At 34.8% G+C, this 19,093-nt stretch overlaps 1 protein-coding gene across 30 annotated transcripts in view; it reads left to right on the forward strand.

The window, feature by feature from the left end:
* The window catches only part of GRIA4 (glutamate ionotropic receptor AMPA type subunit 4), a 368,773-nt gene that overhangs the window by 299,770 nt on the left and 49,910 nt on the right, over positions 1-19,093 (forward strand). For 29 of the 30 annotated variants that reach the window (XR_011540831.1, XR_011540825.1, XR_011540824.1 and 26 more), the window contains 3 exons: positions 4,368-4,478; positions 12,842-13,048; positions 18,257-18,627. Coding sequence is in view for 19 of the 30 variants with exons in the window: in XM_070623039.1 (XP_070479140.1) it covers positions 4,368-4,478; positions 12,842-13,048; positions 18,257-18,627 (689 nt within the window). In the remaining 11 variants the exon portion in view is untranslated. Of the gene's footprint in view, positions 1-4,367; positions 4,479-5,749; positions 6,970-12,841; positions 13,049-18,256; positions 18,628-19,093 lie in introns of those variants that run through there. The other variant, XM_070623046.1, reaches the window with a different exon arrangement.

The following is a 19,093-nucleotide window of genomic DNA, read 5'->3' on the forward strand; positions in this document are numbered from 1 at the left end:
AGGCCTGTAAGTAAGAAAAACAAGATTTTCATTCAGAACCTCTCTACATCATTACCTCACCTGAGTAGACCCTGCTGTAAAGGAGTTTATTTTCTAGTGGAGTAGAACATAATAAATTTCATATGATAGTTAAGGAGAAGGCATGTGTGGAGGAGGTGGGATTTAAAGTTAGCCATGAAGTTAGAGTTCGGATAGGTAGAAATGGAAGAGGCAAGAACCTGAAGACAAGCTGGAGGTAGGACAGTTAAAGTCTTACATGAAAAATGGCAGAGCTTTCTGAGTTGTGTTTTGCTCCAGTCTGTCATAGCATGTGTTTCTGTATATACACGAGAAGGAGAGATTTGGAGCTGCCATGAAAACCATCTCTAGCTTTTCAGACTCTTAGTGGCATTTCCTTCAGTGCAAGCTGCCAGCTAATACGGGGTGGGCTGGAGATGCAGAGCAGGTAGGGCAGGAGATGGATGACAGACCTTGGAAGCCAAGCTGCCTGATGGGCTCCGCTAAAGACACTGCCTGCAGCAAGGGACTGAGACATGCTGCCAACAAGAAATTTAGGAAGTTGCATGTAAACACCAACTTTACACTCCCTATCAGCACACAGCCAGCAACATGAAAAAAAGAGGGAGGCCCATTTTCGGCAAAGTCCCTCTGCTAGCTGTAGAGCAGACAGAATACTCCCCAGGCCCCTAAAAACATTGGTGGGCAGAGGGAAAACAGGCACACTTTCCTGCTACAAACCAGATCTCGCGAAGTTAGTCACTGAAGCAGAAGCTTTGTAAAATGCAAAAGACAATTCTATATTTCACAAAACAGTAAATATAAGAAGCAAAATGATCTCTCTATAAAAGAAAGACTACAGTCATGTGTTGCTTAACGACGGGGATACATTCTGTGAAAAGTGTTGGATGATCCCGTCGTTGTACAAACATCACAGAGTATACTTACACCATCCTAGATGGTATAGCCTACTACACACCTAGGCTATGTGGTACTAATCTTATGGGACTACCATCGTATATGCAGTCCATCTTTGTGGAAATATCATTATGCAGCTCATGACTGTACTGAGAAAGGAAGCTGGTGGTAACTAGTGATATATCAATTGGGCTCTTTATAGTACTGAAACTTTTGAATCCTGATGGCTACAAAAGTTAAGATTTTCTTAGGAGAAAGTTAAAGAGTAAGATGGGAGAATCTTCACACTCAGCTGACATTCGTCTAAGACTCAAAAGAAATATGCAATGTAAAATGGTGTAGACTCATCTGTCTTCGTTTTTCTGTGGCAACGATCAACTTGGGCATCCTGTCAGGAATATTAAACTTAAAAATAAACTGCCATGAGAAACATTCTGCTAGTGAGACTTGGCAATATGTCTGAAAAGTGAGCAATCGTTCTTGTAATTTGAACACTTGCCAGCAAGGGAGTTATCTTTGAAAATAGATCAGAGAGCCAACCCATCCATTTGTCTGACTTCTGTAACAGGAAAACTGATGGAGAGTCTCATTAAGCAGAGCCACAAAGCTCTTTCTGAAGTCCCAGCTCTTAAGTATGGTGGAATCTTGTCATTCCAGTGACCCCGAGAGGGGATGCTCTGGGACAGACTTACATAGTTTCAGGAATTCTTAATTATAAAAATTATATTGATTGAAAGCAGGTTATATGCCAGACACAATAATGGAGAATTGATGTGCATTTTTTCAGTTAATCCTCACAACAACCTAAACGTAAGATATATTTTTCTCATTTTATAGAAGAGAAAGGGAAGGCTCAGAGAAACAAGCGACTTACCCAGGGATGTTCTACTTGAAAGAAGTGGAGCTGGGCTGGAAACCAAGGTTCACCTGGCTCCTGAGCTCACGCTCTTAACGACTATGAAATAGTACCCATCCCAGGGCCCAGAAGGGCTTTCTTTGGGGCTGGTATTGGAATTAAGCCATGTTTTTCAGGACACATCTGGTCAGGTCAAATCAACTCTCCAAGGAACCAGCTTTGAGTAGAACAGGGTCTCCTCACAGCCCCTCCAAATGCTACATTTCAGGCAAAGTCTGCGTAAATACAGAGAAGTTTCCTCATACATTATATTATGGTTGTATTTGCACGCAATTCAGCTTTAGGAGGTCAAAGAGGACAAATATTTTCTGACACCCCTTGGCAATTTAGTGGTTTAAATGCTTCCATACTTTTGCTCTGGAATTATAAAACTGTTTTCCCCCAATTTCTGTCTCTAGGAAAGCTGCCTAGTTCCCTGTCTGATTAAATGAGATAGGGCTTGGGGAAAGTTCTTAGAGGATTGTAAAGGTTGTGAAGAACTAAAAAGGAAAACTCCATCTTGAGTTGGGTTCTAGGTCCAAATGTTAGGATTCCTTTGGGAGTGACCCCTGGATCACTGTCCACCCAGTAAAGTCTTATTTCCCAGTAAGTCCATAGCCCACATGACATCTATCATTAATTGATCCCACATCACAAACTGTGTCTTTCTTTTTTCACTAGAATTACAAGTTAATATAAGGCAAATAGATACAATTGGGTAAAATTTTGCATATTATTTTAATTTGCCAGCACTTCTAAATCATTTATCCTTTGGGAATAGATAGTCGTGAACCCACAGGTTGTTTTTGAATGCAAAACGTCAAGATCTTTCCAGCATCTGAAGACTCTCCAGAATGTGTCCCAAATCCGTGGTTTTTCTGTTGTGGGAATTCATTAGTGAAGAAAAATTGTCTTTCTTGGAGAATGGGCGGCTGAGATTTAGAAGGTGGCTATATCCTAATGAAGTGCTAAACTCTAAAACTCATTTTCATGTCATGTAACTGTCATGTGGAAAGGAGAATTAACAGGAAAAACAATAAAAACAGGGTTTTTATTTTTTAAGTACATGTAGGAATTGAGGAGAGGGTAGGTCTCAAAAATATACTTGTTTTTTAATTTTTTTACTGAACCATTAAATAAATGTCAGCTATAAATGGATTTGTATAGACAATTGACAATAATTGCTGAATTAATATATACTCATAATTTTGGATAAAACTAAGAAGTATAGCAAGCCATGTTAATGAAACTTCTTTTTCTCCATCTATTCTGTTATTGAATTACATATGAAACATTTGTGAATAATATAGTGCCTCTTTCTGACCTGTTAATGCTTGCTTCATTTTGTTATGTTCACAAATACTAACATGACAGTTAAGAAACTTGGAGGAAGCAAGAGAGACTTCCAAAACATATTAGAACAAAGAGTGAATACAGACCAGTGAGCATCTACATATATTTTATTGGAGAAATGAGTTTTATCAACTGCATCCAGAAATTCAAGAACAAAATTTGGCAAGCGTTAAATGAACACCCATTTGGGGAGGTTGTGTAGGATAAAAGCAAAATATATGGACTTGATGTCATACAGACTGAGTTTTTAATTCTGGCCTGACTAGAGTATAACTCGTGCAATTTATTTAACCTTCTAATATGGGTCCTCATCTCCAAAATATGGATAATAATTGCACCTACCTCTACATTTGCTGTATGTATGACCTTTAAGATGTATATAAAAAGAAGCCTCGAATGCAGTGTCTGTCACAGAGCCAGCAGTCAGGAAGTGGTAGCTGTTACTATCACTTAACGCTCTGCATGCTACAAAGAACCCTACATTTCCTTAACGATGATCCCGTTATAGTTTACTACTTTGTAAAGTGCTTAACTAATTATTTGAAATATTTTATGGAAAGGAGTTTGTTTCACGTCTAAAGTAGAAAGTAATATAAGGAATTAAAAATGAAAAAGTACAAATTTAAATGTAATCGTTGAGAATGAAAATATTCTTCATTAATATTAATCTCTGACGTATTTAGCATTTTAGAAATGGTAAGATTGTTCCCTAACCTAGTGGCTCGGTTATATTAAACCAAAAACTATTTCTATATTGCTTTAAAAATATAAAAGCCTTTTTTGCTTGAAAATATCCTGTATATGTTCCCTTTGTAAATCTGGCTCTTCCCTTTACCATAAAACCTGTAATGTTATTGATAAAATCATGGAAATTGATTTTAGGGTGTTCGGTCAATCTTACTAGAAGAGAAGAGCATCATGAAGTGGTATTCCATCTGTATCCATATTCTTTTTTGAACCACTCATTCCCAATGTCTTGGCTACTCCGTGATTGTAAATAGTAAAGTTGCCAAATGTATAACCAGGCAGTATCACTAACCTTAGGAAACTGGCTCACCATCATTAAGAAAACTTCCAAATACCTTTTTTCATCTGTTTTTTAAATTTGTTTTGTTTGCTTTCTTATTAATACCCCTCATTGTTCCAATAAGAACTAGAGAAATTCTTCTAAAATGTGTTTTCAAGAATTTTCTCTGTTTGGCAGGTTGGTTACTGGAATGATATGGATAAGTTAGTCTTAATTCAAGATGTCCCCACTCTTGGCAATGACACTGCAGCTATTGAGAACAGAACAGTGGTTGTAACCACAATTATGGTAAGTTTCGGTCTATGCTTTATGCTGTTCCGTTTTGTCCACAGGCAATTTTAATTCCCCAGCTATGGTGAACAGAGCGGGGAAAAGCTGCTTCTGAACAGTGGTGGCATGGGTGTTCTGATCCACGAAAGTCCATTGAGGCTTTGAATAGGTTTGTCCTGAGCTTTGAGTATATTCAGTACTTTCATTTGTATTGTCTTTTGCTGTATTCTTCTTAGAAAAGTGCTCAGATGTTAAAAATTGAAACTGTCAAACTTTACTTGGAAATGTATGAAATGCTAAGACTCCAAAGAACAAAAGAATGAACATGAAAAATATCAATGACCAATGACATAAAAATATCCAGTAGTAAACACCATATTATTGTTATGTTTTTTAAAACATCAATGTAATAATAGTTAATAGTGTTTAAAATGATAATTTCCAGATAGTTTAATTATCAGATAGTGATTTGCATTGTCTGTCTATAATAGTGGAGATATGAATGAAGATTTTAATGAGCATGCTTTATACAATGGAATGTTTTAGAAATAAATTTTGTTTTGTGTTTATTTTTAATGCGAAAAGGCTTTTTTGCACCGATTATTTTTCTCATTGGCTGGTGACAAATACACCACATAATTTATCGGACTTTTAGGAATTAAGGAAAATATTCATTCACCTCGTAAAATGAAAAATTCTCTAAATTTTAAGGCTGCTTTTTCGAAGAAACTCTCATGAAATATCTTACATGGTTTTCTCTTCTAAAGTCAAACATGCCCTTTAGAGTCAAAGCTCGTCAAAGGAGATCAACAATCGGTGACTTTTTCTATCTAATTTAAAATTATATATCCTCAGCTCACTGTCTCATTAGACAGAACAAATATTTGTTTATTAAGCTCTTGTTCTAAATAAAGTGGAACTATTTGTGTAATTTAGTTTTTAGCTTATGTAATTTTAGTTTTAGGTTTTTAGTAATGTTGAGCTATTTCCAAAACTTTGGCATTGAGGTCAAAGCATAAAAACGCCAGGGAGAAACTTTTGTACTTTGCAATTAGTTTTATCTATGTTGCATCACCAGCTAGCAATTTAATGTTAATCTGCCAAAACTTGATTGGAAGTTTGTGATTTTAGAATGCAAACCAATCAACAGCAGTTTTTGTGTAATATATACCTTCTAACTTAATTGTGTAATATTTGCATGGGACTTGAAAAGCAATATATATATTTCTTTTCCTAAAAAAGACACAGTAATGGAAAGTCATACTTCAGTACAGTCCTCCTCTTTTCAGCCTCTGATGAAGAACCCTATTTTAAGAAACTGATCAAGAAAGAAATGAGTTCCACGCTCTTCGACCATTCCTAACTAAGGCTCAAGGCTTGTTCTCCTGTGTAGTCAATTTAAGCTAATTATTCATGTGGGATTCTTCTTGGATGACCAACTCTGGACTACCAGAAAAAAAATTTTTTTAAAGTTCTGTGACTTTTCTGAGATACTAGAACAAAAGAAGAATTAATCCTCATCTTTCTCAAGAAAATAAATAGAGGTTGAAAAAAAAATCACTTAGTGATTCTAACATAGCAATTCCCCTATCTTGAAATGAGGTCATTGTACGTAAAATTATGGAATTATATCACTCCTAATTCCAAGGGTAGATTTTTTAAAAGTAGGATCTATGAATTTGTGTGTTTTTCTCAATATATACAGTTGTTTTCTTTAAAGGTTTTTTGAAATTTTGCCTGTTCTGTGTGAAATAAAGTGTTTTAATGTGCATTATAGGTATAATGTAGAGAATGTCCTTTCCATCCCTGTTATTAAAGGGCTGGGGATATAATTCTTAAAACCAAAATACTGAATTACTTTTGAAAGCATGGCTAGTTTTCAGAAAGCATGCTATCAAAAAATAAGTGAAAATGATTGAAAAATCCAACTGTTTCCTATACACATAAAAAATATTCTGTAAAGTTATCTGTTGTTTGACAGTGATCTCAACAATATTTTTGCTATCAAAATAGTGCAATACTAGTATCTGTCTTTTGTATAAAAATGTAATCTTCATATAAATAATACCTCTGGCCTTTGCAACTACATAATCATTCAGTAATTCAAAAGAAACATGCTAGAATCTTTTCCTGAAAGTGTTTCTTATGTTTGCTTTTTTGAAAATGGTAGCCTGGGACCTATGACATCTCTACCACCTCATTCATTTAGAAAGAAATGCAATTCCTTGTAGATGAATGAGATGTTGGCATCTGTGTATAATAATCCCCCAGATTCAGTTGAAAACTCCCAACATAGATGGAGTTAGACATTGTAATACATGCAAGATAAAATATCTAGACACAGAAGAAGGCTGAGGGTATTGCGGCACTGGAAGTCATTCATTTTGATCGAAATTGATTTGGTGTTGCTGTTCTCCCATTTGTCTTTCCTTTGTGTATGTTGTTATTTATATGTTGATACACTGTAATGGTATATGCTATTGTTAAATAAAATTTATTGAGAAATTCATTTATTCATTCATAAATATTTATTAAGCGTCTGCTATGTGCTAGGCACAGTTATAACCCCGGGGATATGTCAGAGAACAAATCAGACAAAAATCCTGCACTCAGTTAACTTACAGTCTAGTGAGGGAAAGCAGACAAGAAACATAATAAATAAGTACATTAGATATCATTCTTAAATAAAATGTGGCTTTAGCTTTTTGTACTGTTGAAATTTATTTTTTCTTATAACAATGTTGTATGTCCATAATGTGATCTTCATTTTAATGATTAATTTGTTCTACCTGAATATAGTCATACTGCATATAACTTAGCTAAGTCTAAACAAAAAGTAAAATTGGCAATCTCATTACATGAGAATCATGACTACAAAGTTGAAAGGTCTAAAGTTTAAGATTCAGAAGTTCATCATGTTTTTGTCTTTTAAGTGTTAGTGACTAATAATTTTGTAAAACTCATGAAGCTGTGGCCATACTGATTTAACTTTTTGCATTCAAAATAATAATTTCCATAAACAATGGAAGGAAGCCAAATCTGTGCTTGTGGTTTGATAAGTGCAGCAACTGAGGAAAAGGCAGTTCGCTGTGGACCTTGGGAGAAGAGAGGGTGATGTTGTCCTCTGTAATCTCACTACTTTCTTTGGCTACTGAACTCGCTGGAAAAGGAGAGAGAATGCAGTGATATTTCAGCCAAGCGCATTTTTCCCCAAATCCTTACAACTAAAGTTAAATGATGCTTATGATGCATTATTCAACTAAGAAGGTATTTCCTACCATCTTATGAACATAATAATCCTTTAGGAAAATTTTCCATAAATCCAAATTTATTCATTGTAGCATCAGAATTATGTTACAAACCTAAAACAATTTACTTAGCACACTTGATCTTTCCAGAGGTTGCTTTTCATACTTTATATGAGATGTTTCATATGTTATCTTCTCTATGTAGAATTCTGTAGATGCACTACACAGTCATGCGTCACTTAATGCCCAGGATACGTTCCAAGAAGTGTGTCACTAGGTGATTTCATCGTTGTGTGAACATCATAGATTATGCTTACGCAAACCTAGATGGTATGGCCTACTACACACCTCGGCTATATGCTACTAAGCTTATAGGACCACAGCCACGTGCAGTCCATTGACCAAAACATCATTAGCAGCTCATGACTGTACATAGATACACGTGCATGGACAACAGTATACACATTTATATATAATGTATTATGTATGTATATGTACATAAATACACGTGCATGGACAACAATATACACATTTATATATAATGTATTATGTATGTATATGTACATAAATATATAGAAAATAGCCATATATTTATTTTCTTCCTTGTACCAAATATTAAATTCTCCCAGACCTATACCTGCCTCCAAAGTACTTATAACTCAATTAGTTTTTAACTGTTATTTTTAATAAACTTGAAACTGCGCAGCCATTAAATTTACTCATTTTTTTCTGAACTGAATAATACCTTAATTTCCCCTTTTAAGAATTTTACCTATGGGGTAAATTATCTACATCCATTAAGATTCTTTGGAGGATAACAAAATATATGATGATGTACACCTGAAATTTATATAGTGTCATAAACCAATGTTACTACAATAAAAAAACTGAAAAAAAAACATTCTTTTGAGAAAAGCAAATATCTACATGCTATGTAAATAACTTTGGTTATACTTTGGTTGATAGTATAATCAAATAAGTTTGGTTGATACTACTAATTTTATTATTTTAACTGTTTTCAATAGTAATTGTAATGATTATATTTGTAATTTTTAGAAAATCTTGAAGCCTTTCTAAGAAGCACTATTTCAACAATTTCACTTTTGCTAAATACAAATAATCCAAAAAAATTTTTCCTTGGTAGGAAGAGTACACTTTATTGATTGAAAATCATCTTAATCCATTTACACAAACATTTTCATAAGTAAGACCTAATGTGGCAACATTAGACAGAGATGGAGTTCTTTCCTGAAATAATGGAGCATATGTAGAACTATTCATTATGGAAAGTGTAGTAATAAACTCATAATAATTAAGAAATAATGCTATAAACTAATGTTACCTCAAGTAAAAAAAAAAGTAATGCATTTAAAATAACTTTTAAGGAATTACTGTCCCACAGAGCACAGTAGCTGATAATAAAGATGGTAGGTTATAAGGGCCGGCCCCATGGCCTAGTGGTTAAGTTCAGCACGCTCCACTTTAGTAGTTCAGGTTCAGTTCCCAGGTATGGACCTAGACTACTCGGCAGCCATGCTGTGCTGGTGAACCATGTACAAAATAGAGGAAGACTGGCACTGATGTTAGCTCAGGTCAAATCTTCCTCAGCAAAAAACAAAAGAAAAAGTGGTAGGTTATATACTCTTAAGGCAGAAGTAAGAGGCTATATTCCACTTCTCTGATCATTCCATTTTTATTCACAATTGAACACCTGGGAGTCCATAAAGCTGTTTATCAAAGATGCCCCACAAATCCCCATTAAGGATCGACTAGAACTTATTTTTTATTATATTGGAAAGATTTGGTATTTTCTTCACCCATAGTAACCCAAACTTTGTATTAAGTCTCTCCAAGTGTGCAATGTTTGAAGGGCTACTCATGGACAAATTGTCAGATTGGGGACCGAGTAAATGAGGAGACTGGGAAAGTGTTGAGGATTTGCTTCTTATTTGGATTTGACATGAAAGAAAAGCAAAATGAGATACACTCAGAGAAACTGGGTAAAACTGAGCAGCCATGAAAGCTTCTGTTCAAGAAAAGCCTAGCCTTTCTCTCTCATTGCTCTTCCACCTTATTTCTCTTATGCTGTATATACCACTCATCTGAATGCCGATAACTGTGTAGGCCCTAGTTGTGCAAAAAGTCTGGCTAAATTTCTAATCAACAGCTTCAGTAAGCTGAAGGTTTTTCTAGCCTCTGTTGACTTTTTTGGCAGAAAAATAAAGACCTAATGGGCCCCTGATGCCCAGAAAGGAAATTGAACAAAATGAAAGAAGATACTAAATAAAATTTTTACTCATATACGCATATGCTTGTTTCAGAAGAGATGACCTAGCACATACCACTTTCCTTTTCAAGACCTGAATCAGAAGTCCTAACATAATTACTTTGGAATGATATTCCTATTTAGGAAACACTAATAGATCAGGGAATCCTTACATTTATTGGGGGCCCTGTATGTACCAGACACTATAAGGAGATATGAAAAGGTTTTAGCTACATTGTTTACTCAAAATTTCATACAAAGAATTTCATTCACTTAAAATACAGAAATTCATTTCTTTAATCTATCCCCTCTCTCGTTAAATCATATGAAATCTCAAATAGTTGCGCATATTTTGATGGATGCATAATAGCTTCAGAATTTTCCAGATACTTCAAAATATAGGTTCAACTCCTGTTTGTGCTAGTTCTGTGAAGTTGAACAATTTGCTTAACCTCTCTGAGCCTTAGACTTTCCATCTGCAAAATGGAAAATGCCTACCTCAAACTGTCAGTGTGAAAAGTAAATGAAAGGACACAATTGAAGAACTTAGCGTTGTCCCTGATGCAGAGCAAGCACTAAATAAGTAAGAGCTGTTATTATTTTTCACTGCTATATTTTATTACTGGCCCATCTCTCTCACTCCTTCACTCTTATTACAAAGAATTTGATCTTAATTAAACACAAGAGAGCAAGGGGCATATTTCATTATTTTGTACCCCTAGTTCCCAGCAAACTGCCTGGCACACAGTGGGTGCTTAATAAATGTTTGATTAAATAATAAAAATGCAGCTTTTAATGAAGCAAATCGTTCAGTGAATAATGTAGAGGGAATTTAGCAAATTAGATGACTCATACTAGCTAGAGAAACTTCCACACACAAGTTAACATGGTAATATATATATTTGAAGGATAAAATTCTTAAGTGTTTAAATATTCCAGATATTTTAGAACTGTTCTTCAGCCCTAGTACCAATTGTGATTCTCCTTCTGAAAAACTCTTAAGTTTGTTATACTAATAGTTACAGATGATAGCTATGCAGCTATGTTAAGCGTTTTACAAATGTGTGATTATTGCTTTTTTCTACATATTTTTCCACATTTTTAATTAGCTATAGCAAGAAAAAAAGAAAATTAAGGATTAGTTTCTTATAACTACAAATACTTTATAGCATATCTTAGAAATTAACAATGCTTTGCAACAACTCACCACTTTTCATAACCACATTTATAGATTGCAAAGCCCTTTATATTTGGAGAATGTTTTCTGTAAGCTAATAAATAATTTTCATCTATCTAAAGAAAAGACAGTTAGTTGTCTTAATTTTATAGGTGGAGAAACTTTCTTTATTCAAGTCTAGTGTTAGAATATTCATCAAATTCGAAGAAGTGAGAGACTTCTAGGTCAGTTGGCCATGTCAACCTAAGGCAGGATTTAAAAAACTAATACAAGGACCAGTCCTAAACCATTGCCAACAATAGAGTTATTTAGGGCATCTCTATGAGAAAATCATATATCATGTAATTTGCATTTTTCTTAAGATTTTAAAAGTAGTTTCTACATTAAAAACAAAATCAGAATTAGCATAGGCTGCCACATTATGCAAAGTAAATTACCTCCTAATCCAGAGTTCCAAAAGCAAGTTCAACTTCCTCAATTATAAATTTGCTGGGAGGGCAGAGATTCTTATGAAAGATTACTAAATGAATGTTACAGTACAATTTTATAAAATATGAATACATGATCTCAATGACATTGTGGCCAAAAGTAGTCATTCCTTGTCCGTGAGGATTGGAAAATCTTAGGTGTAGCCAGGAATTCTCTACATCTGGCATGTTCACCAGGCCTATCTTTTAGTTGGTGGCTTTAGTTTCCATTTATAAAATCAAGTTATTCTTTGCTAACATGTCTCCTTAGTTCATGGCCTTTAAATGGTTTGGTTTAGGGTTGTGTGTGCTCATGCATGTATGTGTGTGTATGTGTGTGCGCTTTAACTGAAAACTGTCCAGTTATTATTAGCCACCAGTAAATTTTTTCATTTTATGAGGATTTTCACAATAATTCTTCATCCTATTTTCTGTCTTACTTGCTTTGAAAACTAAATAAGAATATCATCTGAAGTGTATGATTTTCACAATTGGGGGAAAATTATTAGCTTCCATTAGAGACATATTTTATAAGAATGCATGGATCGCAACACTATTTAAAGCCAAAATATCAGACAACATTAGGAAAGCAAATTTAATGCAAATAAGTAAAAATTATTTAAAATGATATAAAATTTTTTAAACTGTTAATTCATTTCTTCTTTGAACAATTGTGTAGCAAGTGCCTGCTCTGCGAAAGGCATCTTGTGAAATGCTAGAGATCAAAGAAAAATGACCTAATTCTTTTCCTAAAGGAGGTCACAGCTGAATGTGGCCAAACAAGATGCAGAATATGGACACCTTGGATGAGTGACCTTGGGTCAGTCTTTTATTACATGAAGCTGACTACTAAACAGTCTTTAACTTCATGAGATATTTTGGAAATAGTAATTTCATTGCCAAAGATGATAATTTATGTTTTTTTGAACAATTACTAATGAACATTTTTTTCTATCACAGTCACAGTGCTAGGTATGTAATAATCAATCAATAGAAAATTATTTTAAAAGCTTCATTTTTAGTATCCAATGTAAAGCAATTTAATTTACTTCTAAGCATATTTATATATTCATATTTTATTATTGATTTCTAGCCACACAAAATCAGTGTGTATATTAATACCAAATATAATCTTTTTGGCAAATTCTGAAACTGAAAAGTTACATGAAGATTTTCAAATGTTTTGTAATTTCTCCTTTACAGTTCTACTTCTCTCATTATAGGAATCCCCATATGTTATGTACAAGAAAAATCACGAAATGTTTGAAGGAAATGACAAGTATGAAGGATACTGTGTAGATTTGGCATCTGAAATTGCAAAACATATTGGTATCAAGTATAAAATTGCCATTGTCCCTGATGGAAAATATGGAGCAAGGGATGCAGACACAAAAATCTGGAATGGGATGGTAGGAGAACTTGTTTATGGGGTAAGCAAATCAATTTATTGAAGAATTTACTTACATAAACCTGAAACTTCTTTTCACTTGAGCACATATCAATTTTTAAGCAGTTTGATGCTGCTACGCCACAGACGTGTTATTTTGAGAACTACAGAACAAATCCATTAGTAATCTGTTATTTGATACCTGTAGGAACAGGTTTCCTTCAACAGTATAAAGTTGGACATTATTTTAACTAGTTACTTATATCTTTGTTGGTTGTAATTACTCATAAGTATCTTTTAAGTAATTGATGAAGCAGTCACTACACTATTTAGCGTCTAGAAAATAGTCACAAATAATGTAATATTCTTATAAATCTGTTGAACATGGTAAATTTAAACTTTAAGCATTGCTGTTATTTTTTTCATACAAGCATATATAGAAAAACACAAAAGCTAGAATTTATTCCATAGCAGGCCTCACATGAAAATACATCATGCTCTTCCCTCTGAGTTCACCAGGTATTGCCTGTACACGTTCGTAGCCAAGGGCAAATTCAACACAGATATTCCTGCTTGAATCAGAACCAGATCGTCCACCAGCTACCACTGCAAAGTGTCAAAATCAAACCAGCAGTGAATCGAATGCTAGTGATGGTCTGATATCGCCAAAGCCCAGAAACAAAACCTAGACGTCACAGTAAGCTCTGTTGATCAAGTAACCAATAAAAGTCACATACATTTGAAATGTATTCTGAAATTTCCTGTAAGCCAATTCATATTTCAGAAATTTCACCTTCAAATCATACTGTGTCTGATTAACCCTCACAAGTCCTCTTTGAGATGAAGAATTTTATGAGCGTCATCCTCACCCAGAAAAGAATAAAAGTAGGAAGATTTAGAACATCACTGAATTCCACAGAGGGGCTCACTTTCCAAACCGGAACCGCAGTTCAATAGTTTCACGATTCCACATCCTGCTTTTCAGACCATGAAGCAATGAACTTTCTCATATAGCCCAGTACAGTAGCCACACCTCAGCGGTTGACAGTAAAGAGCAGTCGCTTAGTTTTATATCCATTTGAAAGAACTCCTGACAGGTTAGGTGTCCTAAGTGAGAAAAAAACGCAATTTTAAAAAAGCAAAAAGTATTTTACCACAGACTTCATCAACAGCTTGATATTGATCTTTAAGTCCAAAGAAAAAGGGTTCCTAAAGCGCGTGTTTCTTGGTAATATTTTAAACTTTTGATACAGTAAGCAGATTTGAGATGTGAACATTATCCAAGTTGTCAGAACTAGTCATTCATTTCCTTCGGAAAACATTATTGAGTATTTCATCTTAAAAAAAAAAATCACACTTAGTTACCAGTTGGTTACGGATGGGATTACTAACCTGAGTTACTTCTAGGGCGTTTGTTCCATCTATCTCCTCCGGAGCCCTACTCACTGGGCAGCCCAGGTTCACCCCTTTGCAAGGGTTCTGACTACGTTTTATTGAGGGCATTTTATTTCAATAATGAAAACAAATGATATGAAGAGAGTAGCAGAATTAGAAAAAAAATTATATCAGTAGTGCACATGTCACAGTAACAGAAAGTCCTAAAGTCATGCAGTTCTTAGACAGAGAGAGGTGATAACATAATAATTATTAATACTTGTTATATTCATTCATCAGCTAGGTTTAAATACAGCAAGGGTTTAAATACCCCAAACTCTGCCACTTGAGCTGTCCACTTTTTTCCTGAAGAAATCTTTCATGTTTCTTAACACTTTCCGCAGATTTGGTACTTTTCATTCTGGTGTCTGCAAAGTCTGTACTTGCTTCTCCACCTTTTTTTACTTTCTTGTTGCTAACACATATAGAAATGCTCAGTTTCCAGGGCCCTAGGTAACACAGCCCATTCTCTTCTACCCCATAGAGCCTATTAGACAGCAAAATGATGAACTTTAAATCCATCATCTATATATTGCTTTACTTTATTCTTTGCAAACTTTGTTACTGTAATTGTTAGCAACAGATTATCTGTGAAACACTCATGTGTGATCTCAGCACACCACCAGGTGGTGACCTGGAAGCTCAGAACCTCCCTTTCCCTCTCAGGTCCTCTCTGTCTGTCACACCTGCGCACTGCAGCATGTCTACTCGACAACCTCCTGTGGTGCGCTGCTCCAGGGCCTGCTCGTGCGCCCTGCAGTACCGGTGTATATGGTTTAATCCAAGGGAATATTTCTCAGACACGTTCCATGGCCTACCAGCACCAGAATTACCTGTGGGATGTGTTAAATCGCTGGTTCCTGAGCCTCACTCCAGTGGTCCTCAGGAACCCCAACCCTATAGAGCCCCTGCGGGAGATATTTTACACACGTAATTTTGGGAATCGCTGAGATAATGGAACAAGCAACAATGACATATCTCCAGTGTTAGCAGAGAAAGCCTCTGTGTATCCTCTCTGTTCATCTCACAAATCTCAGATTTCAAAAGTGTCCTCCTTCAACATCATTATCACCACCTTTATGAAATGTCTGCCTTCTGTGGCCTTTAGTGTTATGTGGTGAGACCCCTTTATTTCTCCTCACACTTCTTTCCTTTTAAGGCTTTCACTCTCATTAGCAGTTACTTGTATAAATAAAAAAGTTCAGAAGATACTACACACACAACATAGTATGTGAAAGGTAGCATTTCAAATCAGTGAAAGGATGCATTATTCATTTATTCCTGTCAGGACAATAGGGAACTACTTGGAAAATTAATAATTTTGCAACACATCATCATGCAATATGCCAAATAAATCCAAGAGAGATCAGAGGTCCCATAATTATATCATATGAGACTGATCATATGATATGAGAAGGATTTTTCTAAGCATGAAAACACAAAGATAATAAACACAAAACACAAAAGGATAATTTTATATGGCTACAACAAAATTCAAAATGCATATAATGCAGTAAAATACCATGAACTAAGTTATGTGAACAAAACAAATGATGAATAGGGAAAATATTTGTAGTATATATAGAAAATAAAAGTTAATATTTTTAACATATCTAAAGGTGCTGACAAATTAGTAAATAAAAAATGAATAGCCCATATGGAAAATGGGGGCAGATCATGACAAGTAATGCATAAAAGAAGTAAAAGTTGCTATTTGTTTTACAAAGACAATTTCAAATTAGTACAATGAGATCTAATTTGCCATATAGCAAGTTGGCGAAGATAAATGAGAATAAAGATTCACGGGGGTGTACAAAATTTAAAGCTGCAGGTGTTTTCACACTGTGTTGGTGACAGTAGAAATTTGTATGAACCTCCTGGAGAAAAATTGGGCAAAAAATATCATGAGCATTAAAAAGATTACCATTTAGACCGGCAATCCCATTTTTAGAAATTTTTCTTAAATAGTTGATATGTGTGAGGATTTGTCTTCAAAGATGTTCACATCATCAATGTAATAAATTGTGTAAAACTGGAAACAATATAAATATCCCCCAAAATGAGAAATTGATTGAGTAAATTTTGATACCTTCACATGATAAAATATTTGCAAGCCTTAAAACTTAATTTTTACTATATATGTTGAAATAAAAATGAGTTCATCATATACTTTTGAGAAAATGAATTATAAAATGTAATGTTCTGTATTATCCAATTTTAAAATAAGAAAAAATATTATTCATAAAACAATGCCTAGCAGGACATATAGGAAGAAAAAATGAGTAGGTGAAGGGAATGGAGATAATTTTTCCTAATTTTCTGGTTCTCGTTTTAAGTACTGATTTTTCTATAGCTAGTTCATATAACACGTGTAATGAAAATTACATAAATAATAATAACTATGGGCAAATAATACCCTCTCAGCAATGATTGTGTCTTTTGTATATCTGCGTGTTTTTGATGTGAACTAAGTTTGTTCCTACTTAAAGGCACATACAGGCAGTTCTCAGTCAGCCAGCGGATAGCATGACGCCCAGAGAACCATCCCATGCTAACCCTCCAGCTTCCCTTGTATCAAGCTGCTGGCCTTCTATCAAACCACAGGACTAAAGATATACAGGAACAAATATAAGAGTAACAACCCCTTGTGAGAACACGTATGTCTGAGTATGTTTCATATTCCATTTTAATGCCAGTTAGTTCCCTTTTAAAATAATCCGAAAACCTTATCTCATTTGTAGATAAAGTAACAGTTTCCAGTTTCTTTCACCATAGTTTATTTCCTTTGCTTTGAGAAGTGGCATGATTTAATGGAAGAATCACAGGCTCGAATTCCAGAGCTGCCATTATGTGTAAAACTCACCAAGTCTCAGTTTCATCATCTATAAAACAATGATAGACATGAGATTGTTATAAGAGTTAGATGAGAGGCCATTTAAAATATTTAGATCAGCATCAGATGCATAATCCTTCAACAAACACTCACTGTTATTTTATTAAGGTTTTTAAATAGGTAATCACAACAATACAATGAAGTAAACAGGAAAATGTCTTCATTTTAGAGATAGGGAACTAGGCTCAGAAAAATGGCTCAAAATCACAGAATGAAAATGGAAGCTGGTATCTTACGATCATAATATCTGACAAATGAATCCACTGCTTTCCAAAATAGTTTTTAGAATTTGAAAGTAGAAAACCAAAATATGTGACTAGGAAGAAATAAATGCCAATTTCCAGATTTTTGTGTGTGTGCTGAATTGGAAGATGTTGTTAAACAGTGGGTTTCTTCGGTCTTACGAACACAGACTTCATGATGTTTTCTCATGACTGGAAAGGAATAAAAGAGAAAGGACTGTTTGAAATTTGCAATTCATAATATTAAGGGATGGCCAAGTCGTGAATCAGTGGCAGCCTTCCAAATGAAACAGAACAGGCTGCAACATAGCAGCGTTCCTGGCCAAGAAATTCAGAAATTCAGCCATATGGAAAGACTATTCTCCCCTGCACTGTCCTAGATCCTTAAAGACGAATACAGTTATTTGAGTTCAAGTTATTTTTGCTTATGTCTATTCTGTCTCCATTTCTCTTCCTCTTATCTAATTACTAGCACCAATAAAAATATTTTGTGCAATTTAAGTGATACCTTACGAAAACAAATCTACTGTTCATCTCTGTATTTATCTTATTCATTGTTGCCATTCCAAAAAAAAATGCAGCATGAATGCATAACTGGTTAGCTTTGAATGGATCAATCCAGTGCTAATTACTTCATGAAATTCATTAACCTATGTGTTTTCATGTGTCTTTTCTCTTATAGAAAGCAGAGATTGCTATTGCCCCTCTGACAATCACTTTGGTACGAGAGGAGGTCATTGACTTCTCTAAGCCCTTCATGAGTTTGGGCATATCTATCATGATCAAAAAGCCTCAGAAATCTAAACCAGGAGTGTTTTCCTTCTTGGATCCTCTGGCCTATGAGATTTGGATGTGCATAGTCTTTGCCTACATTGGCGTCAGCGTGGTCTTGTTCCTAGTTAGTAGGTTTAGTCCGTATGAGTGGCACACAGAAGAGCCAGAGGATGGAAAGGAAGGACCCAGCGACCAGCCTCCCAATGAGTTTGGCATCTTTAACAGCCTCTGGTTTTCCCTGGGTGCTTTTATGCAACAAGGATGTGACATTTCACCCAGGTTAGTTTCAAAACTCTTAAGTTCTTCACCAATTTCCTCAGTAATTCTAAGTGTTGTGCGGAACATCTCTCGACATATTCTTTTCCTGGAGGCAGAGCACTACTTGAAACAGAAAAAACCTGCAATTCCCAAATTAATCTAAATATATTTATAGCCAATTTTTCCAAGTGAGCACAAAATGTGGATACTATATCATAAAGATTAACTTTCCCAATAGAAAATATGCAACCCACTAGAACTCTCAAAAATCACTTGGTATGAATATTTCCTTCAGTGGTTTGGCAGATGCAAACTAAAATCTAGATTGTAAGAATAGCAATTCATTTTCATTTTGTCTCCTTTTCAAAATCAAATATTTTTGTTATTGTTGCTGTTGTTCACTTTTAAAAATTAATTTTGAATTTGACCTACATTCCATGTAGCTTAAGGGAGAATTCTGCTATGGAGTTACCTGAAACTTGAGTCA

This window comes from Equus przewalskii, chromosome 6 (genome assembly GCF_037783145.1).
Source record: "Equus przewalskii isolate Varuska chromosome 6, EquPr2, whole genome shotgun sequence".
Taxonomy (NCBI): Eukaryota; Metazoa; Chordata; class Mammalia; order Perissodactyla; family Equidae; genus Equus; species Equus przewalskii.